Raw genomic sequence first — 25,003 nt, forward strand, 5'->3', positions numbered from 1 at the left:
ACGGCTGCCCAGCTGATTTATTTCACTTGAATGATCCACGTTAAGCTGCACAGAATGGGAATCCGTCAGTCTTGTGATATAAGGACAGATGGACTCTCATTCTTGCTGTGTCTGAGGAAGTGAGCGGGGACTCAGGAAAGCTCTTCTCCTGCCACTGGTTTGGTTATTCTTGAAGGTGCTCCTGGTCTCTTGGCTCTTTCCTGCTGCTACAGACAGACTCACACGGCTGCCCATCTTGACCAGTATGAAGAAGCCCCACATTCAGCCGTTCAACATGGAAATCCATCCGCCTTGTGATAGAAGGACTGATGTAGTCCCATTCTATCTGTATCTGAAGAAGTGAGCAGTGAAAACTCCTGCCCTACCACAAATTCTGTTCATCTTGAAGGTGCTCCTGGACTCTGGCTCTTGTCTGCTCCTACAGTCTCACACGGCCACCCATTTGGATCTGCCACCAAGGAAGGCACCACATCTAATTGTAAGGAATGGTAATCTATCAACCCTGTGGTATAAAGACAGATGGAATCTCATTCTTGCTGTATCTAAGGAAGTGAGCAGGGACTCACCAAAGTTCCTCCCCTGCCACCAATTTGGTTAGTCCTGAAGGTGCGCCTGGGCTCTGGCACTTTCCTGCTGCTACAGACTAACACAGCTGCCCATCTTGATCCACCTCCTTGGAAGGTACCACATTTAGCTGCACAGAATGGAAATCCATCCACTTTGTTTTATAATGACAGATAGGGGAACTAGAAGACATTGGAAACCAAATGAGGTCAAATCAGATTATTCAGGTTTAAAGGGGTTCAAAGGGGTACGTAGAAACTAATTTATTTTTTAAATACTTAAATTATATCCTTATAGTCATTTATGATCTGATTTTGAATTTGAAATTATATTGACAGTACTTTTAGAACTAATAGTAAGCTCCACGTGAAGGAAAAACTTTCCAAGAGATATCATGACTTTGGTAGAAACTATTGCATTGGATTGGATTGGAATCACAATTTAGGGGGTTACTGCACATCTGTTTCTCTTTTGTGGATAGTACAATCTATATGTTTAGGCAGGTTAAAAAATAAATTGTGCTTCGACCTTGCAGTTGAAGCCATTTTTATGCCTACATTAGGTAACCAGTTCTGAAGGCTGAACATCAGCCTCTTATTGTTGAAAGACTAAGGACGACTCAGAAAGATAAAACACACACGCACGTCTATCCCCTATAATTGTGTCTGGAACCAAACAGGAGTGGCAAAGAACAGCCAGAATGGAGGATTCAGAATAAAGCGATCAATGGCCTGTCGGAACAAATTAAGTTTTTAAAAAGAACAGCTTGAGCTCAAAACGACTTTAATAAACCTAATATGGCCCCTGTGTTTGTTGGAGAACGGGCCTGGAAATACAATTCTGGAGGAAGGCAGGAAATGAAAGCTTTACAAAAAACATCCCTTTATTGAAGGCTGCTGGCCTCGATTTTCCACTCCTAGGAACCGAAGAGGTTGCAAAATGGACGAGAAAATGAAGTTCTGCTGATATGAAAAAGGGGCCTTAAATACCAACAAGTCTTCTTACGCTGTGTGGTTCAACAGAAATGTAAACTTCCACAAACATTTTTGCTTTTTAGATCCCTTAAGGGAAAGTTTGCCTACGGCTTGAGCTAGGAATTCACAAGTGTGTGTGTGTGTTCCAATTGCATCACTGTACAACACGGCACTGGAAACACGGCACTAGTATGGCTTCTTGTGAAACATGTTTTTCATGTTCATCGTCTTGTTGTCTGTGGCCCACGCTGGCAGCTCCAATCCGGTCAGAGGTCTGAAAGATGGTATCTCCTCACTAGGCCATCTCTGCAGCACGTATAGATTTGCTTCTCCCAGGTTGCCACCTAGAAAGATGGTAGAAAAAGAGGTGTATGAAAAGAGTCCAGCTGTGCTCGCCTCCACGAGGAGAGAAGGAGAAGACAAGCCAATTGGCTCTTCTAAGCACCCTGATGGTTAGGGATGTCAGGGGTCAAGACCCAGCCCAGAGTCCCTTTGAGCCTCTGACAGGCCAATGGAACTCAAGTCTGTGGGTGCTGGAAGCCAAATGTACACAAAAATCCCTAGACATTTTAAAAAGGCTAGGAAACGTTAAAAATAGTTAAAAACAATATTACTGATTTCTCTGACAGTAGCTTCAGAGGATACAGTCACAAAATTCCAGCATGGAAGCGCAGAAGTTAAAGAGTTCAATGACTCAGCATAGTCCACAGTATACCCTGGTCTTCTACCATCGCCAGGTCAGCCTCCTCTTTTGTTCGATTATACCTTTGACCCTCCAGAGATCAGGTGATACTTCAGATCCAATCAGTGGGTCAAAATCATGGGGACTCTCTAGAATACTTTATCACCTTTTCTGCTCCCCCCCTTCCAACTAACAGACAGATGATCTCCCCTCCAAAAGCTAAATGTCACATTCTCGGCTCCTGCCTTGAAAAAAATAAGAAAATGAGAAAAAACTCTGGCCAGTTGGCTGATCTTAATTCTCCTTTTTTTTGTTGTTATTCTTTTTAAATGTTCACAACTTGAAATTCCCTTGTAGGGAAGTGTTGGTTCTTCCAAATAATATGAAGTAGAACCAAACAATAGCCACCAAAATGGAATCCGTATAAACTATATAATTCTATTCCCCGTTTTCAGTTTCTTTCTTCTTCATTGGTATTATTTCAAATATAAAGTGACTCTAATTCTTTCTCATTCTTTCAACTGTTTCATATACAATGTCGTGACCGGCTCAAACCTTCTGGGAGGTTTTCTAGCAGCTCACGGGCTGTTAGAGCATGTGGGCAAGATGGATGAAATACAGATACCTGAAGGGCTGCGATAGGGTCGCTAATATTTCTTTATTTTGCAGTTTTTAGATGGTACATGATTGTGAGCAAGACGTTGTTTAAAACTGGAGTTATACATCTGTGCTTCATTTTCCCGTTGGGGCTCTGTCCTTCAGAGCTGAGCACTGTTTTAACTTTGTGCTCTTGTCGTTCCTGTCTGACAAAGAGGGCTTTGACTCTTGAAAGGTTATACTCTGGAAAACTCATTAGTTTCAAAAGTGCTCTGGGACTCAAATTGAATTGCTTTTGTTCAAAAGGACTTTCCTCCGGGGACTCCGGGGAATGGTAGAGGCCAGGAAGGCCTAGAGCAGGGGTAGTCAACCTGTGGTCCTCCAGATGTCCATGTACTACAATCCCCATGAGCCCCTGCCAGCTGTACTATCTACACGACCCACCTCCATACCTGCTTCAGTTTCAGGGGCTCCTGGGAATTGTAGTCCATGGACATCTGGAGGACCACAGGTTGACTACCTCTGGCCTAGAGGTGGGTCGGACATGACTTCGCACCTAACAACAACAACTTTCTCCCAACTAGGAAAAGACTTTTGTAACAAAAAACCCACACAGTACCTTGTACACAGGGTCACAGTCTGCTCCAGTGAGCTCTACGATGTGATCGAGGTCTTGCTGCAGAATGAAACAGGTTCCGTCACCTGGAAACAGGCACAGGGGAACAGTCACTGTTTGAAAAGATCGGATGCTTCTGGGGTTTGCATTGAAAGCCTTGCATTTGGCCACTGAGCGGAACTACGTATGTCAAAAACAGATTAAGCAAAAATTCCTTGCTGGAAACCTTTTATAGATTTCTTGCAGTACAGTGATAAAACTGATTGACTGGGTCTTGAGTTTCAAGACTAAAGAAAATTAATGACATTTAATCTTGAAGTAACAGGGGAAAAAAACCTTCAGTCTAAAGCAGCAAGGATTACTGTACATTAAGGTCAAAAGGAAACTTAAGACATTTCTTACAATGTTTTCAATAAGTCTGTTCTTTGTAGTCACACTTCTATACCTCTTTTCTAGGCATCTCTCATTTTTTTCTTTTAAAAATATTTTCCAACAGTCTTTCTTTTTTTATGTAAGCAAACTTTTCAGGAAGAAACCTAATTCAGCAGAATGAATCAATGTCTTGCCCACGCACTTAAAGAGACAAATTAACACACAGGCGTTAAATTCAGCCTCCAGAATCAGAAGGCCACCTCGACATTGCCACAAAAGTCAAACACGCAAAAGCTGTCGTACCCTTAAAGGGGCCGTTGAGCCCCCTGAAGGCCCAGCAGAGGTTTTGTCTACAGAGCTTTCCTCACGTAGCTCCTCCTAGCTAGATCTATGAGCCGGGAAGGGGGGGGAGGGGGTTTTGCCATCAAGGGGATTAATTGGGGGTTTTAGTATTGTTTTTATGGGGTTTTATATCTGTGTTGTGAACCACCATGAGCCTTTTTGGGAGTGGCGGTACAGAAGCTGAATTATAAATAAATAAATATTACTTATTGTCTGGCAGAGTTTCACACACAGAATCATAGAATCAAAGAGTTGGAAGGGGCCATACAGGCCATCTAGTCCAACCCCCTGCTCAATGCAGGATCAGCCCTAAGCATCCACATGAACCATATAATGTAAAATCTGTAGCCAAATAGGCGCAACAGTTACGCAAACCAATTGGGCGAGCCCCCTTAAACAGGAATATCTAAGTTTTCAATGCACTCAGTTGTGGCTGGGGAAGAGTTCAGAGAGCTCTGTCACATCTCCCTGGGAAGCACGATGCTCACATTCCTGGGTGGGCTGCACCACAATTGCATTCAGGACCTGGCATTTTGCTGAAAAGTCTTTATTTTAATTTTTTTTGACTTTCACCCTGCCATTCCCTGAAAGGGCTCAAATTCTTGGTGGAAGCACCTTCCTCTGTGGGCTGGGAGTGACGAGAAGTGTATGTGGGATAGTGACTAAGAGAGAAATAACAGAGAGACCCAAGTTCGAATCCCACTCGGCCATGGAAGCTCACTGGGTGACCTTGGGCCAGTTATAATCTCTCTCAGTCTAGCCTGCCTCACAAGGCTGTTGTGAGGCTAAAATGGAGGAGAGGAGGATGACACGGGCCGTCTTGGTGCCCCCCTGCTGGGGAGACGGGTGAGTTGCAAATAAAGTAAACCTAGAAAAAGGAGCGCTACCTTGGCTGGCAATAAATCCATCTTTGTATGGAAGCAGGGAAAGCACCGGCGCTCCAGATCTTTGAATGATGCGAACCGGAGCCCTACAGAGAAGAGCAAGAGAAACGCAGACTTTGCGATGGCTAAACACACTTCTTCAGTGAGAGATAAGACATTAGCGATATGCATGGCTAATAAGACACCCCTTATTGAGTCTATATAGGAAAGGGAGGGAAAGGGAACCGATGATTTTCAGCTTTGGGTATTAAGAGTGAATTTCTTTTTTAGATTTGGAGTTGATGATTTTAGATAGTAGTAGAAGAGTTGGTTTTCATACCCCACTTTTCACCACTCAAAGGAGTTCCCAAGCGGCTTACAATCACCTGCCCTTCCTCTCCCCACAACAGACGCCCGGTGAGGTAGGCAGAGCTGAAAGAGCTCTGGGAAAACTGTGAGAGGTCCAAGGTTGCCCAGTTGGCTGCAGGTGGAGAGGCAGGAGATGGCAAGTCCAGAATCTCTCTGTGCCATTGTGTCATGTCCTACCTCTGAAGGTGCCAGCCACATCTTAGAATCATTGAATCATAGGGTTGGAAGGGGCCATACAGGCCATCTAGTCCAACCCCCTGCTCAATGCAGGATCAGACCAAAGCATCCTAAAGCATCCATCTTGCTGTGTCCTATCTCTGAAGATGCCAGCCACAGAGACTGGCAATATGGCAGGGCCTAAATCTAAGAGACCATAGTCACACAGCCCAGAAAACCCACAATAACCAGCTGACTCTGACCCTGAAAACCTTCAACAAAATGATTCAGAAGGCTGCAATGGAAAAGAATCATAAAATTGGAAGGGGGTGCCCAGGCCATCTCGCTCAACCCCCTGCTCAGCACAAAAGCAGCCTGGCAAGGGTTCGTCCAGTAACCCAGGGGGCCAGACCAGATCCAATGGGATGAAATTAATTCAAAAGAATTTTCGCCTAAACATCCGGAAGAAGTTCCTGAGCATTAGAGCGGTTTCTCAGTGCAACAGGCTTCCTCGGGAGTTGGTGGGTTCTCCATCTTTGAAAGTTTTTAAGCAGAGTCAGCTGACAGAAATGCTGATTTTATGAACTTAGGCAGATGGGGAGTGGTTGTGCCAGTGTTTATCTCTTGTGGCCCTTCCTTGCCTAACCAGGGAGTTGCTGGTTACCACTGTGGGATGGTAGGTGAGAGAAAAGGTATGGCAATTGGAAACCGCTTTGAGACTTTTTCAAGCAGTTAAAAGTGTGGTATAAAAACCAACTCTGTTTCTTCTTCTAGCCCACTGATATGACTTCAGAAAGGTGTAAGAACGGACCCTCCTGTGTAATTATCTCTCCCCCTTCCTCATTTATCTACATTCACAAACCAGTGTAGGAAGTAGCCAGACCAAAGTGGCAACCAGGCCTCAAAGCACACTCACTTGGTATTCCTGACGTCCAGCTGGTATATGTTCCCATCCTGTGCCCCTGCCAGGAGATAGATGCTCGAGAGGAATATACAGCAGTTGAATGCATCAGAGCCGACAAAGAGGAAAACCTGAGAAGGAAGGAAACGAGGCTGTGATTCCCTGGAAGGGAGCCATTATTTGGTTAGAGTACACATATGCTGCCCCCCCAGAGACCTGTGCAAATGGGACTTTGACAAGGAACAGAACAGTTCAGGATTGGAAAAACATGTGAAGCAAAGGCCCCTCAGTGGCACTCAGCCAAAAGGCATACAGGAAACACTATCTGGGCAGGGATGCTCTGTCTTCTTGGTCCTTGGGGGGCCACAGTGGAGGGGGGAATCTGGACTTCTGGTCCTGCTGGTGGACCTCCTGGTGGCCCCTGGGTTTTGGCCCTAGGACACAGAGTGCTGGACTGGATGGGCCACTGGCCTGATCCATAGAATCCTAGAGTTGGAAGGGGCCATACAGGCCATCTAGTCCAACCCCCTGCTCAACGCAGGATCAGCCCTAAGCATCCTTAAGCATCCAAGAAAAGTGTGTATCCAACCTTTGCTTGAAGACTGCTGGTGAGGGGGAGCTCACCACCTCCTTAGGCAGCCTATTCCACTGCTGAACTACTCTGACTGTAAAACTTTTTTCCCCTGATATCTAGCCTATATCGTTGTACTTGAAGTTTAAACCCATTACTGTGTGTCCTCTCCTCTGCAGCCAGCAGAAACAGCATCCTGCCCTCCTCCAAGCGACAACCTTTCAAATTCTTAAAGAGAGCTATCATGTCATCTAGCATGGCTTCTTTTATGTTCTAGCCCTGCCCAGTTCATACTTGCCACAAAAAGAGATGGAACAGAGGTGACATGAAGGACAGAATTATTTCAGATCGAGAACCACATGCCCAAAAGCTCCCTTGAATTAAAAAAAAAATCACTACGTGTGCCGGGGATTGAACCTAGGACCTTCTGCATGCAAAGCAGATGCTCTTCCACTGAGCCATTGTCTCATCTGGCCCACTGTAGCAGCAGAGAGTAAATCGTTGCCCTCTTTAAGACGTTTAAGGGTTGGACTACAGTCTGGGAGACCCAGGTTCTAATTCCTGCTCTTCTATGCTCTTGAGCCACTGACACCTAACTAACCTGACAAGGTTGTTTAGAACAGGGGTAGTCAACCTGCGGTCCTCCAGATGTCCATGGACTAAAATTCCCACGAGCCCCTGCCAGCATTTGCTGGCAGGGGCTCCTGGGAATTGTAGTCCATGGACATCTGGAGGACCGCAGGTTGACTACCCCTGGTTTAGAAGATGTAGGCTGCTCTGGATTCCCCACACGGGGAAGGGAAGCAAGACATAAACAAGGTCACCACATAAATTAAAATAATGAATTAAACTAAATCTCTGGAAGTAAATCTAATGGGAGCCATCTTGGTGTAGTGGTTGAGAGCGGCAGCTTCCGGTATGGCAAGCCGGGCTCCTCCACATGCAGCCAGCTGGGTGACCTTGGGCTCGTCACAGTCCTGATAGTGCTGTTCTCGCAGAGCACTCCCGCCAGGGCTCTCTCAGCCTCCCCTCCCTCACAGGGTGACTGTTGTGGGGAGAGGAAAGGGAAGGCGACTGGAAGCCGCTTTGAGACTCCTTCGGGTAGAGAAAAAGCAGGGCATAAAAACAAACTCGTGCTCTTCTTCTAAAAATCAAACGGCGTTAAAAGAGATGACTTACGGGCTGTCGGCTGTGCAGTCCCACCCCCTGGAATTTCTTGTCTTCCCGGGCCAGCAGCAGGAGTTTCCCCTCCGTCCCAACCTCTCGCTCGCCTGTTTTGAAGAGATGTAACACAATTGTCGGGCTGTATCCCTTTTGGAGGTCAAAGTGTCAGGCTGAAAACTTGGAGGCCCAGGTTCGAATTCCCCACTCAGCCAGTGCTCCTGCAGGATGAACATGGGCCAGGCACTTCTACTCATACTGGCCTACCCCACAGGGCAGTCGTGGTGATAAAATGAAAACAGGGAGACCCATGTCCGCTGCTCTGAGCTCCTTAGAGGAAGGATCGGATAAAACCGGGAAACAGGCAGAATCCTTAATCTGGGACATTGTTCTATGCTCAGAAATGGAAAAGCTACTTATTAATCCACAATTGAGGAATGGTTGCTCAAGATGGGAGAACTGGCTGAAATGGCAGAACTTACTGCTTTAGCTAAAGAAAAATAAACAGAAAGAAATTTCCAAGCTGGCAATGGCAAAAAGTTTTATCCAGAACGAGTTCCTAGGTATAAAACCTCATTTTCGTATTTTACTTCCTCAGTAAACTTATTTCTGAATTGTTTTTTTCCCCCCGGGATACAAATAAAGTCTTCAACCCACTAAGGTAAAGGCATCCCCTGTGCAAGCACCGAGTCATGTCTGACCCTTGGGGTGACGCCCTCCAGCGTTTTCATGGCAGACTCAATACGGGGTGGTTTGCCAGTGCCTTCCCCAGTCATCACCGTTTACCCCCCAGCAAGCTGGGTACTCATTTTACCGACCTCTGAAGGATGGAAGGCTGAGTCAACCTTGAGCCGGCTGCTGGGATTGAACTCCCAGCCTCATGGGCAGAGCTTTCAGACTGCATGTCTGCTGCCTTACCACCCTGCGCCACAAGAGGCTCTATGTTCAACCCACTACCGAAGCCTTATATTTTATATACCTTATATTTTATATTTTGTCATATAATTTGGGTCTATTAGTATCGAAGATCCATAAAGGTAACATCTTATAAATGACCTTTTAATAAGACGCCACTGAACCTTAGCTCAGGGATGGCCAAAAGGTGACGCTCCAGATGTCCATGCCAGCAGGGGCTCATGGTAATTGTAGTCCATGGACATCTGGAGTGCCACCGTTTGGCCACTTCTGTGCACACTCTCCTTTCTCCCTCCCTACAACATGCACCACACAAAACAGATCGACAACTTCCCACCCCACCCCAATGTGCCTTTTAAACCTAAACTCTAAAACAGGGGTAATCAAACTGGGGCCCTCCAGATGTCCATGGACTACAATTCCCAGGAGCCCCTGCCAGCGAATGCTGGCAGGGGGCTCATGGGAATTGTAGTCCATGGACATCTGGAGGGCCGCAGTTTGACTACCCCTGCTCTAAAACATCACTCTTAAGGAGAGAGGGAGACGCTTGGCTCCTGGCACTTACTAGGCGCTGTTTCAGGAGAGCCCAGATTCAAGGTGTTGTCTGCATTCCCCACAGCGATGCCGTTGACCGGGGAGCCGCACTCGGCCACTGTCCCTAGGCAGGCCGATCTCCCACAATCCCAGAGGCGGGCAGTGCCGTCCCGGCTGCTGGACACGACGTTCCTCCCTCGGTCCACGATGGCCGTGTCCAAGATCCCTGCAGCGGAGGAAAGGAGCCGTTGGTGAGAAAAAGCGGAGCTTGTCAGGAGAATCCTTGAGCCGGTGTAAGTTGCCAGGGCAACAGGCACCCCAAAAAGGTTGCAGAAGTTTGAGAGGTGATCCCACGATCAAAACCGAACATAAAGGGACCTGGCGGTGGGTGATGTGAAATAAGACTTTCAGTAACTATTATAACATTTTGTTAAAGTAGAATGAAGTTTTGCCCAGGGGCCCCTTGAAGGGCAACAAAGAAGAGTTGGTTCTTCTATGCCGCTTTTCTCTACCCGAAGGAGTCTCAAAGCGGCTTCCATTCGCCTTCCCTTTCCTCTCCCCACAACAGACACCCTGTGAGGGAGGTGAGGCTGAGAGAGCCCTGAGATTACTGAAGAAGAAGAAGAGTTGGTTCTTCTATGCCACTTTTCTCTACCCGAAGGAGGCTCAAAGCGGCTTACAGTCACCTTCCCTTCCTCTCCCCACAACAGACACCCTGTGAGGGAGGAGAGGCTGAGAGAGCCCCGAAATTACTGAAGAAGAAGAAGAGTTGGTTCTTATATGCCGCTTTTCCCCACCCGAAGGAGTCTCAAAGCGGCTTCCATTCGCCTTCCCTTTCCTCTCCCCACAACAGACACCCTGTGAGGGAGGGGAGGCTGAGAGAGTCCTGAGATTACTGAAAGATGAGTTGGTTCTTATATGCTGCTTTTCTCTTCCCGAAGGAGTCTCAAAGCGGCTTCCAATCTCCTTCCCTTCCTCTCCCCACAACAGACACCCTGTGAGGGAGGGGAGGCTGAGAGAGTCCTGAGATTACTGAAAGATGAGTTGGTTCTTATATGCTGCTTTTCTCTTCCCGAAGGAGTCTCAAAGCGGCTTCCAATCTCCTTCCCTTCCTCTCCCCACAACAGACACCCTGTGAGGGAGGGGAGGCTGAGAGAGCCCTGAGATTACTGCTCAGTCAGAACAGTTTTATTCAGGGTGTCAGCTGAGGAAGTGTGCATGCACATGGACATTTACACCTTGAACAGAACTTTGCTGCCTTTAAGGAGCTCCTGGACTTGAACCTTATTCTGCTGCTTCAGATCAACAAGGTGACCCACCTGAATCTACTTCCATTTCAATACATCTGAAGAAGCGTGCTTGCACACAAACGGTTACACCTTGAACAACGTTGTTGGTCTTCAAAGTGCCCTTCTGTCCTACTGCTTCAGACCAACACCCACTTAAATCTACCTACTTGAATCAACTGGAGATGCCGGGGACTGAACTTGGGACCTTCTGCGTGCCAAGCTGAGCCTCTGCCACCGAGCTACAGAAACCATCTCTTCCAACCCGCACATCCTACAGGTGATGGCAGGTTACTTCCGGTTTTCTGTACCTGCTTTGTGCCCCTGAAAAGTTGCAACACAACGACCATCTTCTGCCGACCAGATCTTCAGCTGCGCATCCATCCCCCCACTCAGGACCACGAGGCCCGATGGGAAAAACCTGCAGCAGTTCACGTCGTACACGTGGCCTTCCAAGCGTCTCTAGGAGAAAAGCCCCCAAAGTGTCAGAGCCTCAGCTAAGATTCTCCTCTCATCCTTAATTAAGCATTAAATACCAACCTACGTCTACCTATCTGGCAGGCCAAAAGCTCCAAAACTCCATGGCAATGACGGTCAGCTTGTGGTTACGAAGCACTATAATAAAATAACCGGGGAGTGCCCAGCAACAAAGAGCATGCTGAAAATGTCTATAAGCCTTGAGTCCTCACCATTTTGAGCCTGTAGCCTGCTGCCAAATGTTGGGTGATACCACAAAATGGCTGCTCCAATGGGCGGGGCCAAGCACAAAATGGCTGCCGCAAGGTGGGTGGGGCCAAGCACAATTTGTAAAGTGTAACTCTTCAACATCTCAGAAAGCAGCTTTGTCTAACAGGATGCCCTTTAAAACGACCGTGTGATTTAAAAATATTTCCCCGCAGGTACATGACTTCAGTCACGCAGTGTGGATCCTTGTGCTGTGGCAGCAGCACAACCGTCCCAGCCAATCAGAAGCCCTGGTGGGCAAAAGCCCCACCTGGCCCTGACTTCCTCCAAAGAACACTGGGCAGGCACCAGGGAAAGGTGTCTGTGAGCACCCATGGGTGTCATGTTGGCCTGGTGAGTGCCAAGCATGGTGGCAGACATGGGCAGCGCTGAGGCATGCCGCAAAGCAGCCTGGTGGAGGTGGGTTGGGCCCAAAATGCCGGTGTGGCTGCCAACCCTGCAGGTGTTCCGTGGGACCCTTCTCAGGCTCTGCCTTGCTCGCTCTCCCTCCAGCCTCCGCGAGGAAGAATTCTCCCAGGATCTGCTTTCCGGGTTGCCTCTCTGTCTGCAGCTGTCCTCTGCCGCATGTCAACTGAGCCCCTTCCTTATCCTCCTCAGCCCGCCTCACAGGCTTGACCTGCTTCTGTCCCGCTCTTCAGAGCTCTTCCTCCTCCTGTTTCTCCCCATCCAATCCCTTTGAGCCCAAGCCCATTTCTTCCGTCCTTCCTTATTCCTAGCCTTTCCCTGTGAGGCGGGCCAAGAAGAAGAGCTGGGGATTTTTGTTCCTTGTTTTTCACTCCCTGAAGGAGTCTCAAAGCAGCTGACAAACCCCTTCCCCTTCCTCTCTCCGCAACAAACTGTAGGGGAGGCTGGGAGAGCTCTAAGAGAACTGCTTTGCAGTAACAGCCCTGAGAAAACTGGCTCAAAGTCACCTAGCTGGCTGCATGTGGAGGAGGGGGGAACCACCGCTCTTAAGACCAAGAATTACAAACACCATTCCCTTCCTCTCCCCACAATGGACATCCTGTGAGGTCGGTGGGGCGGAGAGAGCTCTGTTAGAACAGCTCCGAAAGAAGAGCTCTTAGCAAACAGTAACTAGCTCAAGGTCATCGCAGTTTAACCCCTACACCAAGCTGGCCTACACCCCAAGTAACTACTCCTTCACAAGGACAGCTCACTGCTGCCTGGCTCTCCTGACCTGGACAGAGTTCCTGCCATGCTTTGACTGCAGATGATCTCCCTGGGGTGAGGCCACCTCCACCCCAGCATCAGAGACCCTAGGCGCCTCTGGGCAGCCCACAATGAAATGCAGCTTTTGGCCAAGGCCCCGCTCAAAATCTTACTCGGATTTCTCCATTGGCAGCCTGCCAGATTTTCATTGTCCCATCGGCGCTGGTGGAGACGCCGAGCCCGCCGCCACTGGAAAGGTCGAGACAGGTGACCTAAAAAGGAGAGGGGAAAGAAAATTTTCAAGATGGATTAAAAACTTAACTAGAGGCGTACGGAATCGTGAACAGATGTTGCTCAACATACGGACACCTGCAGCCGAGGAAGCGCTCTGACTGTCAGGAACTTCTTCCGGAGGTTTAGCCAAAAATTCTTTTGAACTAATTTCGGGGCAACAGAAAACAACTCTGCTCCGTCCTCTGATATCCTTCCATCTTATCTCTAATCTTTTCATTAGAGATACTAGGAAATGAACTGAGCGAGTGCTTTACCTCTTGGCAGGGAGGCCGGTAACAAGCAAAGACATTTCTAGGCTCTCTCTAGACAGAATGAAGATTGATTTCCTTCACAGAATCTGGGCCATGCTGCAGCCACACACGCATGCATGCCCAAGAAGCTGGCAGAAAAGGGGCAATCTCAAGCGCCAGGTCTTCTTCTTATAACTCTCCTATAGCTATTGGGGTCCTGTCAAAGGACTCCTGCCGCAGAAGCCCCCTCATTGAAAACTTACACTTTTTTGGTGGATGCGACAAAAGCTTGTGTAGGGTGCTCGGAACCGTGTTGAGGTGTTTTCACGAGGGCAAGATACCAGAAGGCTTTTCTGGGGCAGGTCAAAAAGAAAAGAGAAAGAATATTAAAACTGATCACAGTCTGAAATTGGAATTCAAAGACACCATTAATTGAGTTCCATGCAAGGTATAAGCTCTTGTGTGCATGCAGCCATCTTCAAACACCATGAAATGGGAGTGACCAGTCCATACATATAGGTCTAGGGCAGGGTTTCTCAACCTGTGGGTCAGGATCCGTTTGGGGGCCGAACAACCCTTTCACAGGGGTTGCAGCAGGGCAAGCAGCTTGTCGGGGGGGGGGGGGGCACCACCACTGTTGCCCGCCAATTTATATACAATTTATAACCAATGTATATATAATCATGAACAATGGATCTTCACGTCATTGGTCAGTTTCAGTTTAATTTCTGTGAAAGAACACTTGCATCGTTTTAGGGTTGGGGGTCACAAGAAGAAGAAAGAAGAAAGAAGAAAGAAAGAAGAAATGGTTCTTAGATGCCTCTTTTCTCTACACAAAGGAGGCTCAAAGCGGTTTCCAGTCGCCTTCCCCTTCCTCTCCCCACAACAGACACCCTTTGAGGGAGGTGGGGCTGAGAGAGCCCTGAGATTACTGAAGAAGAAGAGAAGAGTTGGTTCTTATATGAATTACACCATATTCTTGAGTTCCGCTCATCAGCTGGTACCTGGCTGGTGCAGAAATTCTATTGCTAGCTGACAGGCTCCCTGATTTCGTCTACCCCTAGGCCACAAAGACCAAAAAGAAATACCTTTGTTACTTCTTTTACAAGAAATCCTTCAGAGGCTGTGATTTCGGGAATTCCATCCGAGCCTACCCCCTGGCAAGTCAGGGTGCCGTACAAAGTTGATTTTCCTGCAGCACAGAAAGGCAGACAGAAAACAATTTGGCATTTCATTACTCTAACAAAGCTGTAAGCGTGGTTTAGGCTTTGACTTGTTTCTCAAGCGCAGTTTAAAACTCCATTTTCAATGTCTCACGTTCAGCACTTCCTAAATGGGGGCATCAAGCTGTTATTTATTTATCTATTTATTTATTCATTGTATTTATTTGTCGGATTTATAACCTGCCCCTATCAGGCCAGTGGTCTCATAGCGGTTCATAACAGTCAGTAGAACAGGATTTCTCAACCAGGGTTTCATGAAACCCTGGAGTTTGTAGATAGTCCTGGAAAGGTTTAATGATGTTTTATGCAAACCACCCTGAGCCATATGAAGGTAAAGGTAAAGGTAAAGGTATCCCCTGTGCAAGCACCGAGTCATGTCTGACCCTTGGGGTGACGCCCTCTAGCGTTTTCATGGCAGACTCAATACGGGGTGGTTTGCCAGTGCCTTCCCCAGTCATTACCGTTTACCCCCCAGCAAGCTGGGTACTCATTTTACCGACCTCGGAAGGATGGAAGGCTGAGTCAACCTTGAGCCGGCTGCTGGGATTGAACTCCCAACCTCATGGGCAGACAGCTTCAGACAGCATATCGCTGCCTTACCACTCTGCGCCACAAGAGGCTCATGAGCCATATGAAAGGGTGGTATAAAAATGTAATAAATAAAATAAAAATTAAAAATGGATGGGAGTTAATTAATTTTTATATATTTTTAAAAATCTGTTTAACATTTATCAGATGATATAATCATGTCAACCCGCCCTCCCCTCCCAAAATAGCCAATGAGGGGCCTGGAGGGGGTGGGAAGGGGAGGGGCCTCGGGTGGGCGTGTCCACAGCTCTGCTTCCCAACCCTATTCTGCACCATCGCGCCATTTCTGGAGGTTCTCGAAAGCTGAGGAATGCTGCAGAGGTTTCTCAATGGTAAAAAAGTTGAGAAAGGCTGCAGAAGAACAATATAAAAATTACTTTAAAACAGTTCACAACGTCAGTTTACCCTTTTCAGAACCAGTGGGGGGAGCTGTCTGACTTAGCACCGTAAGTTGGCATATTCATTTGTCCAGTTGGTATATTCATTTGTGCGTGCTTTTGTGAGCTTTATTAATCCTAGTTGGACTATTTATGTTTCATATCAATCTACCAAGCTCTATGAAGATAGGTTGAGGGATTTGGGAATGTCCAGCCTGGAGAAAAGGAGGTTGAGAGGGGACATGATAGCCCTCTTTAAGTATTTGAAAGGTTGTCACTTGGAGGAGGGCAGGATGCTGTTTCTGCTGGCTGCAGAGGAGAGGACACGCAGTAATGGGTTTAAACTGCAAGTACAATGATATAGGCTAGATATCAGGAAGAAATTTTTCACAGTCAGAGTAGTTCATCAGTGGAATAGGCTGCCTAAGGAGGTGGTGAGCTCCCCCTCACTGGCAGTCTTCAAGCAAAGGTTGGAGACACACTTTTCTTGGATGCTTTAGGATGCTTAGGGCTGATCCTGCGTTGAGCAGGGGGTTGAACTAGATGGCGTCTATGGCCCCTTCCAATTCTATGATTCTACGGCTTTATGACGTTCTTAACATATGTTATGCTGTATTTTAACGTTTGCTAGCTGGCCTGAGACGTTGAGTGACGGGCAGGTTATAAATATAAATATAAATAAGATATAGTAAATATAAATCAAATCAATAATAATAATATTAACAATGGTGAAATCAGAATTTTGCAGCCCACACCTCTGTAGGCAGAAGGTGAGAAATACAACAGTATGCAACATAACGAATATGTACAATGGATTCAAGGACGATGCAGAAATGACAAGCTAAGTTCATAAGATTATATGTTTGGGGAACAAATATAATAAAAGGAATAAATAAGATTGGAGACTAATGGGCAGAGGCACCCCCAGTTGTAGAGCACAAGAGAGTAATTAACTGCGACTCGGTCACTATGCTCCATCCGTCTCCCCCCATATTACTGTGACTGAATGTGATGTTATTCACTGCCCTGAGACAGTTCGCTGGGAGGGTGGTATATAAATCGAACAACAAATATTCTACACCAAGAAGATACAATGGTTCTGCAGGCAGACTGGGCACTCCCCCTAAATGCTAATCTGTTTTCTATCCCCTCCGTTCCAGCTGGGGAAGAGTACAAAGAACTCCATCACAAAGAGCTCTGTTCTCTCTTGCTCCGGAGGGACGGACCAGAACCAATGGGATGAAATTAATTCAAAAGAAATTCCTTCTAAACATCCGGAAGAGGTTCTTGACAGTTAGAGCGGTTCCTCAGTGGAACAGGTTTCCTCAGGTGGAGATTTTTGGAGATTTTTAAACAGAGGCTAGAGAACCATCTGACAGAGAGGCTGATTCTGTGAAGGCTCAAGTGGGTGGCAGGTGACAGTGGATGAGCGTTAGAGTTGTGAGTTTCCTGCACTGGGCAGGGGGTTGGACTAGATGACCCAGGAGGTCCCTTCCAACTCTATGATTCTATGATCTCCCTGGAAAGCATGACATTCACGCTCTTCTGACCAATGGAAAATAGTTTGGCAGGCCGCACCACAAACACAATTCTAGTTCTCCTCCTTGTGGTGCACCCTGGATAATGCTAAAGAGCTGGAACAGGAGACAGACTGACTCAGTCCAGGAAGCTTGCAAAACCCGAGCAAGGCTGCTAACAGCAGGTTGGGAAGACTGTTAATTCAAGGGTTTGCCATAAGCTGCAAGCGATGACAGGATTGAACACCAACCCATTGAGTCCCGGCACCACGGCAGGGCCTGGGGCTCATTGTACTTTGCTCACCTGGGCTCCTGCAGCTCAGCCAAGCCTCTCCCTCGTTCTTCCTGTAAAGACGAAAAAATAACAGCATTAAAGGGAATGCCGGAAGGAGATGCTGACACAGCCCCTATGCACGGCAGCACAAGACACTGTGATTTGCGTGTCATACCATCTTGGGGGTGACACTATTTGGAATCAATTCCACACAAACTGTAATGCTGTACACGATCCCCTTATGGAATTCAAGGTCAGTGGTAGCCATTTTTGCTCCTCAGCAATCCCGGCCTGTGAAGCCCCTGAACTCAGCAGCCTGAAGAGTCAAGGGTGGGACGTCTGGGAAACAGGGATACCAAGTTCCGTTTGGAGATGCTGTCTCCTCTTGGAGATTGGGGGAAGGACAGTGTTTGGGGAGGGGAAAGAAGATTAACGGGGATGTAATGTTTATTTATAAGTCCGATTTATAGGTCGCCCACTCCACTTTTCAGTGGGCTCAGAGCAGCTAACAACAGTAAACAAAAAGAAATATCAATACAGTTGTTAAAAACTAGAAAAATATCAGCTTAAGAAGGCAATTCAGCTGTCTATGGATAAATAGATTAAGGGTGATGGGGGGAGCAGGGTAGACCAGGAGGCCAACAATGGAAGGTGCCTCCTGTTGATTGTAGGTCTGGCAGAACAGCTCAGCTTTACAGGCCCTGCAGAACTGCAATGTCCCATAGGGGTCCGGATTTCAGCTGCTAGAATGTTCCACCAGGGGCCAAGGCTGAAGAGGTTGAAAAGGCCCTGGTTGATGAAAGGTACACTTGTTTCGGACCAGGGACCACCAGGAGATGCGTTGTTTGAGAGCATAAAGCTCTTAATAGGGATATAATACCATAAACTCCACTGTCTGAACCTGTCATTTCCCCCAGGGTAACTGATCTCAGTCACCTGAAGATCAGCTGTAATTTCAGGAGAGCTCCAGAGCCTGTCTTGTGCTTCTGGCAACTATTCATTTACTTCTGACTCATTTGCTGCTGGAAACATCCTGAATTAAAAGACTCTGTTTAGAGAATTCAAGTGTAGCCTCTCTGTCAGTGTCTTGTTTTTTCAGCTTCTCTGCATTCCTGACAGGTCGTTTCTGCTTCCCGTCTTTTGCTTTACAAGGACAGGAGCACATGTTAAGGTCCTTTGGGGCTCATGCAGCATAACTGGATGGGTTATTGAGGGCAAGCATTTGACGAAAGGGAGGTTAAAAAAAACTCAAACAAGAGCAAACGGGAATATCTGTGAGAGGGAAGGCTGACTAGATCCATTTCAGAGATTCATCTTGTGGGGCTGATGGTCATGAACAATTAAATCAAATTGTTGGATTTGGGGGAAGACCGAAGGAGGAGCCCCTGTACCTATCCTGAGCTGAGCCAGGTGATCAGCACCCACTGCAAGGTGGAAGCAGCGGCTGATGTCTCATGGGGGCCACTTTAATGGATTTGTCGAGACTGTAGATGGGGTTACTGAAGACACAGGGCAGCCAAAAAGGAAACTATTGTGGTAGATTAAGACATTTGATGGGAGTTTGGAGGCTCAGCTGAAACTCTAGGGATAGAATATGGGAAATAAATAAATCTTTACTTTTTTAGTCTGCTCTTCCAGTACACCTCAGGGCAAGTGGTAACATTATTCAAAACATTTTTATTTGTAATCTGCCTTGAGTCCCAGGAGGAAGGCAGGTTATACATTTTATTATTATTATTATTATTAGTAGTAGTAGTAGTAGTAAATTACATTAAAAACATAAGACATCCTCTAATTCCCTTCAATTAATACCTTGCAGACGAGGGGGATTCTAAGGTTTGCAGTACTTGGTAGATCATGAGACTGTAACATGTCAATACTTAGGAGCAGGCTTAACACCCTCCAAGTGAGCTCTCAGAATTTCAGTTGACCTCCAAGCAATGAGGGGTCAGTCCACTTAGGGAAAATGAGCACTTCGGAGAATGCTCAATGACTTTATACCCCATGGAGTTCCCTCTTCTCCCCAACCCCCACCCTTCCCAGATTCCACCTCCAAAAGTGCAGAAACTTCCCAACCCAGAATTGGCAACCCGAGGAAGAGGGAAAGAGAAGATGGCACCCTATCACCCAGAGGCAGAATAACAATAGTAATAATAGCGATAGTAGTAGTAATAATCAGTCCTAGAGGAGATCAGCCCTGACTGCTCCTTAGAAGGCCAGATCCTGAAGATGAAACTCAAATACTTTGGCCCCCTCATGAGAAGGAAGGACTCCCTGGAGAAGAGCCTAATGCTGGGAGCGATCGAGGGCAAAAGAAGAAGGGGACGACAGAGAATGAGGTGGCTGGATGGAGTCACTGAAGCAGTAGGTGCAAACTTAAATGGACTCCGGGGAATGGTAGAGGACAGGAAGGCCTGGAGGATCCTTGTTCATGGGGTCGTGATGGGTCGGACACGACTTCACAACTAACAACAAGTAGTAATAATATACAACTAAAAGAAAGGGTGCAAGATGAAAAACTGGGGTGACCCATAGGATTGACCCATAGGATTGCCAAGAGTCAGGCTCAACTAAATGCATAACATTTTACTCATCATCATCAGTAGTGGTAGTAGTAGTAATAATAATAATAGTAATAATAATAATTTGTACCCCACTCTTCCCAACTTGGCTGACAACAAGCTTCAAAACAATCATATAACCAGGGGGGCAGCCCTATGACCAGGCAGAGAACAGTCCCCACCCCCCCTTAGATTCTATCCCCAACCTTGAGATATTAGGAGACCCCTGAAAAGAGACGGGGTCCTGGAAGAAGGAGAGGGGGCTATCACCCTTTAGGGAAACTGAGGAAGGCTGTAATCTCACAAAGGGTCGGGGGGGGGGGAGGCCAGGAAGGACAAAGCCACCGGAGGGGGGGGGTCCCGGGGGCCAGGAAGGGGGCGTTCCCAGGGGCCTGGGTGGGCGTGGCGTGGCCTGGGGGCGTGCCCACCTCAACACCTGCTCCCAGTCGCTCTGGATCCGCACCACCGCCTCCGCCGCCATCTTGCCGGCCCGGCTCCTCCCCGGAAGCCGCCTCCCGCTTCCCCGGCCGCCCCGACTCGGCCGCCGCCCGCCACGGACGCTCTCCGGCCGCCTTCTCAGCCCCGCAGGCCCCGGCGGGCCGCAGGAGTCGGAGGCCAGGTGGGAAGGAGGGGGCGGGGCCGGCCCGGGCGGAGGGGCAGGGCCACTTTTGCCTGCGTAGCGCGGGGGGCGGGGCGTCCGGCGCGGCTGGGAAGCTAAGCAGGAGCGGGCGCGGAGAGAATTGGGATGGGAGACCGCGGCCGACAAGGGGGTGTGGGAGGGGTGCGCAAGGCTGTTCTCCCTTCCTTAGCGTCTGTATTGTGCTTCTGCTGTTACCCTCCTTATTGTTTGAATGCGCACGGAAGTTTCTACCCGGAATGAAAGTTGGTTGGTCGAGTGGCCAAATGGTAGTTCACCAGATGACCGTGGACTACAATTCCCATGAGCCCATAGGAATTGTAGTCCATGGTATTCTGGAAAGGTACAGTTTGGCCACCCTTGGTCTACAAGGTGCCCCTGGACTCAGACATACGAAGCTGTGTGCACATTTGCAAGAAATAGTGCCCTGGAACGGGGTGAGAGATTAGTTGGCATGGCCACATAAAACAATATTACATTTGATTCTTAAATTTATTAAAGTTTTAAGGCATGGCCATCGTGACAAGAGCTTAGAATCATAGAATCACAGTTGGAAGGCACCTCCTGGGTCATTTAGTCCAACCCTCTGCACCATGCAGGACACCCACAACCCTATCGCTGACACTGTAACTTCCACCTGTAACGTCTACACTGTAAGTTTCTAGGTTTTGAAAATGAATCAAATTTAAAAAGCCTGGCAGTTCTAATTCATCGTTTAAACCCCCTTGGAGCTAAGGTATTAACTTTAAAGATGTAACAGGTGTCCTTCCTCAGCGGAATTTTTTTGACATGGTTTGGCACTGCCGGTTTTCAATATAACAGACATGAAGCCCTCAAAGGGGTGGTTTCTTGCACATATTGCTCAACCATGGGAACGTCTATCATCTGATTCTTGATCTATTCTCACCAGTTCATAATTTATAGGCCTGGTTGACTTGCCAATGTCATATTTGTGACATTTACATATCCAGAGGTACATACAGTTTTGGGTGTTGTGGTCGGTTAAGCTGTTCAGCTGTGAATGAAGGTTCACCTGTATGGTGACCCAAGCAAATTTGCAAACATTGCAACCACTGGCAAGACAATTGGGCCCATTAAACGAATTGGTGAACATAGAGCAAGAATTATAAAATTAAAGAAGTTCCCATGGAGAAAATGGCTGCTTCAGAAGGTGGATTGTGCCCTTCTGAGGCCCCTCTCCAAATCTTGCCATCCCCCAGCTTCACCCCCCCCCAAATCTCCCAAGTATGTCACCACCCTGAGCTGGCAACCCTAACTTTTACTGATGGCAATATTATGCTCTCTTCCTTAGATTTCCGAGCATGAGTTCAATGCTACTATTTCCTAAATAAACATGCCTAAGATATAGTGTAGTAGTTAGCATGTCAGGGTGTGATTTGAGAAGACCCAGCTTCAGATCCTCACTAAAAACTTGCTGGGTGGCCTGAGAACACTGACACACCCTAAGCCTAACCCACCTCAGAGGGTTGTCATGATGATAAAGTAGAGGAGAGGGGAGTAAACTAACCCATTTCAGGTCTCCTTTGGTATAAAGTAAAAGAAATTAAAATAAAAAATGCTTGTTTATAAAGTGTAGTTAACAAAATGTGTATATATGTTATCATGTGTAAACTTGAGGAGGTGCCTAAAGAGGTGGTGAACTTCCCGGTACTGGCGGTCTTCAAGCAGTGGCTGGACAGAGACTTATCCTGAATCATAGAGTTGGAAGGGGCCATACAGGCCATCCAACCCCCTGCTCAACGCAGGATCAGCCCTAAGCATCCTAAAGCATCCAAGAAAAGTGTGCATCCAACCTTTGCTTGAAGACTGCCAGTGATGTTTGAAGCTGATACTGCATTGAGCAGACATTGGGACTAGATGGCTTGGATGGGCCCTTCCCACTCGAGGATTCTAGGAGTCTAGTTCAGCAGTGGAAGGGGCTGCCTAAGGAGGTGGGGAGCTCCCCCTCACTATCCGTCTTCAAGCAGGGGCTGGACAGATCCTTCTCCTGAATGCTTGATGATGATCCTGCATTGAACAGGGGGTTGAAACTAGATGTCCTGGATGGCCCCTTCCCACTCTAGGATTCTATAGGAATCAGATAATAATAATTTTAAAAGGTGGAGTCACAAAAACAGAGAAAAAGAACAGACACCAGAAACCGCTGGTCTCTATCCAACTCAGCCACCCTCTCTCAGCCCCACCTACCTCACAAGGAGTTTATTGCAGCGAGAGGAGGAGATGGCCGTTGTAGGCCATTTTGAGAGTCCTTTGGGTAGTGAAAAGCAGGATACAAAACCCAGCTCTTCTTCTTCTTGGCACTGCACACAGCAACAAATATTTCTGATGTACCCCCCCCCTCCCTTTTTCCCCTTTCAGATCAAAGACGATGTCTGGCCCCTATCCCTCAGGGCACGACCGAAGCCGGAAACCCAGTGAGGAAGAGGAAGAGGATCCTTTCGATCAAATGATCTCCCGGACCGGCTGTGCGGCTTTCCATTACGCAGTGCAGGAATGCATGGCCGAGCACCAGGACTGGCGCAAGTGCCAACAGCAGGTGCAGAGCTTCAAGGACTGCATGAGCAAGCACCAGAAACAGCGGGCGGAAGAGCTGCAGAAGCTGCACCAGGCCAAGAGCTGACGGAAGGATCAGACAGGCGGCCACCGTCCACAGCTCGAGAGGAAATCAGTCCAAAGCAGGCAGAAGCTGCCTTCTTGGGCCCTGCTTCCTGTTTCCAAGGAATGGCCCCTGTGGCCAGTGGAGGATGCATCGTAGCAGCTGGGCACGGAGGGCGCTGTCATTGTTTTTGAAAACCAGAAGCGCGCGTTATATTTTCTCCCCAAAATAAACGGGGACTTCGTATCCTCTCGTCCTTTTTCTTCCAAAGTTTTGGCATGTTCTGGAGCTTGGGGAAGGGCTACAATCCTGGACTTCCTCAGTGATCTCTCCATCTAAACATCCGGAAGACGTTCTTAACAGTTAGAGCAGTTCCTCAGTGGAACAGGCTTACTCGGGAGGTGGTGGGTTCTCCATCTTTGGAGATTTTTAAACAGATTCTGGATAGCCATCTGACAGAGAGGCTGATTCTGTGAAGGCTCAGGGGGGTGGCAGGTGACATTGGATGAGCGATAGGGTTGGGAGTGTCCTGCATAGTGCAGGGGGTTGGACTAGATGACCCAGGAGGTCCCTTCCAACTCTATGATTCTATGATTCAACGAGATATTAACTGGGGCTGATCCTGCTTAGCTTCCTGAGACCTGAATGAGGCTGGGCTAGCTTGGGCCCCCTGGGTCAGGAAAACCGACAATACGTAGGTGGTTTCCCATTGACTGCCCCTGCATCACAACCCTGGAAATCGTCAGTGCTCTCCCACCCAAGCCCTAACCAGGGCTGACCAGGTTTAGTTTCTGAGATCTGATGAGATAAGATTAGCAGATATGGCAGGGAGGTCAGGCTAGTGGACATCAAATAAAGAGACAGAGCTTATTGGGCAGGCCACAGCTAAAGTAGAACCTCCTGAATTTCCTGTCCTGCAGCCAACACAGTGATGGCAGAAAGGTTCAGATGTCTTTTGGTTGTTTCTGCACCTCGTAGGTTCCAACCTCTAGTCCCCAGATGACGGGGTTTCAAGGAATTCAACCCTCTGGGACAGAATATGACATCACCCGCTTTGGCACGTTGTCAACCACAAGATGGCACTCCAGTGTACAAAATATCTTGGAGAAGGCTCTCTCAACCAGGGTTTTGTGCAGCACTAGGGTTTCTTGACAGCTCTGGGTTTCTCAAATGGGTTTGAATTAAAGTTTAACATGGTTAGAGCAGTTTCTCAGTGGGACAGGCTTCCTTGGGAGGTGGTGGGTTCTCCATCTTTGGAGATTTTTAAGCAGAGGCTGGAGAGCCATCTGACGGAGAGGCTGATTCTGTGAAGGCTCAAGGGAGTGGCAGGTGACAGTGGATGAGCGAGAGGGTTGGGAGTGTCCTGCCTAGTGCAGGGGGTTGGACTAGATGACCCAGGAGGCCCCTTCCAACTCTAGGACTCTATGATGATACTATTATTTTAAACATTTATAAAAAATTAATTATCAGCTGAGCAGGGGGTTGAAACTAGATGGCCCCTTCCCACTGTAGGATTTTGTAGCTGATATGACCATATATGGTCAACAGTGACCCCCCCCCCAATGGCCAGTGATGGACCAGAAAGGGCCCTGCATGGGCATGTAAACAGCTTTGCTTCCCAACCATATTCTGCATGATATGGTTTCTCAAAGCCTGAAGGATGTTTCAGGGGTTTCTCAATGGTTAAAAAGTTGAAAAAGGTTGTAATGTATCTCACTTTACACCACTAGCCATGGTGACTGAGGCCTTTGCGTTCAGAGGCACTAAACCTGTGACTCACAGAGCCAGAAGGCAACCTCGGGAAGGCCTCGGCCTCTCTGCCCTGTTGCTGACCCTCCAGAGGAACTGGTTGGCCACTGTGATAGACGGGAGGCTGGATTAGATGGCCT

General features: G+C 47.8%; 2 protein-coding genes across 3 annotated transcripts; one reads left to right on the top strand and one right to left on the bottom strand.

Moving 5' to 3' along the window:
- Window positions 1-1,330: 1,330 nt before the first annotated feature.
- PAAF1 (proteasomal ATPase associated factor 1) lies at window positions 1,331-20,440 on the bottom strand. Of its 2 annotated transcripts, XM_077341201.1 has the most exons (12): window positions 20,289-20,440; window positions 17,330-17,370; window positions 14,409-14,512; window positions 13,584-13,673; window positions 12,970-13,068; window positions 11,215-11,365; window positions 9,649-9,843; window positions 8,187-8,278; window positions 6,452-6,567; window positions 5,035-5,117; window positions 3,437-3,519; window positions 1,331-1,882 (listed from the first exon to the last, which is right to left on the bottom strand). In XM_077341201.1, exons 1-12 carry the CDS (start codon window positions 20,339-20,341, stop codon window positions 1,805-1,807), a joined length of 1,185 nt encoding a protein of 394 aa, XP_077197316.1. In that variant the 5' UTR covers window positions 20,342-20,440; the 3' UTR covers window positions 1,331-1,804. The 2 variants fall into 2 exon arrangements, with proteins under 2 accessions (XP_077197316.1, XP_077197315.1); XM_077341200.1 differs by lacking the exons at window positions 1,331-1,882; window positions 3,437-3,519; window positions 5,035-5,117; window positions 6,452-6,567 and adding an exon at window positions 7,739-8,052.
- On the top strand, window positions 20,331-23,360 carry COA4 (cytochrome c oxidase assembly factor 4 homolog). Its single transcript, XM_077341202.1, has 2 exons — window positions 20,331-20,479; window positions 22,877-23,360. The coding sequence occupies exon 2, from the start codon at window positions 22,887-22,889 to the stop codon at window positions 23,136-23,138; it is 252 nt and encodes an 83-aa protein (XP_077197317.1). The 5' UTR covers window positions 20,331-20,479; window positions 22,877-22,886; the 3' UTR covers window positions 23,139-23,360.
- The last annotated feature ends 1,643 nt before the right edge of the window (window positions 23,361-25,003 follow it).

The sequence above is a fragment of the Paroedura picta genome, chromosome 6, assembly GCF_049243985.1.
Source record: "Paroedura picta isolate Pp20150507F chromosome 6, Ppicta_v3.0, whole genome shotgun sequence".
NCBI classification, from domain to species: Eukaryota; Metazoa; Chordata; class Lepidosauria; order Squamata; family Gekkonidae; genus Paroedura; species Paroedura picta.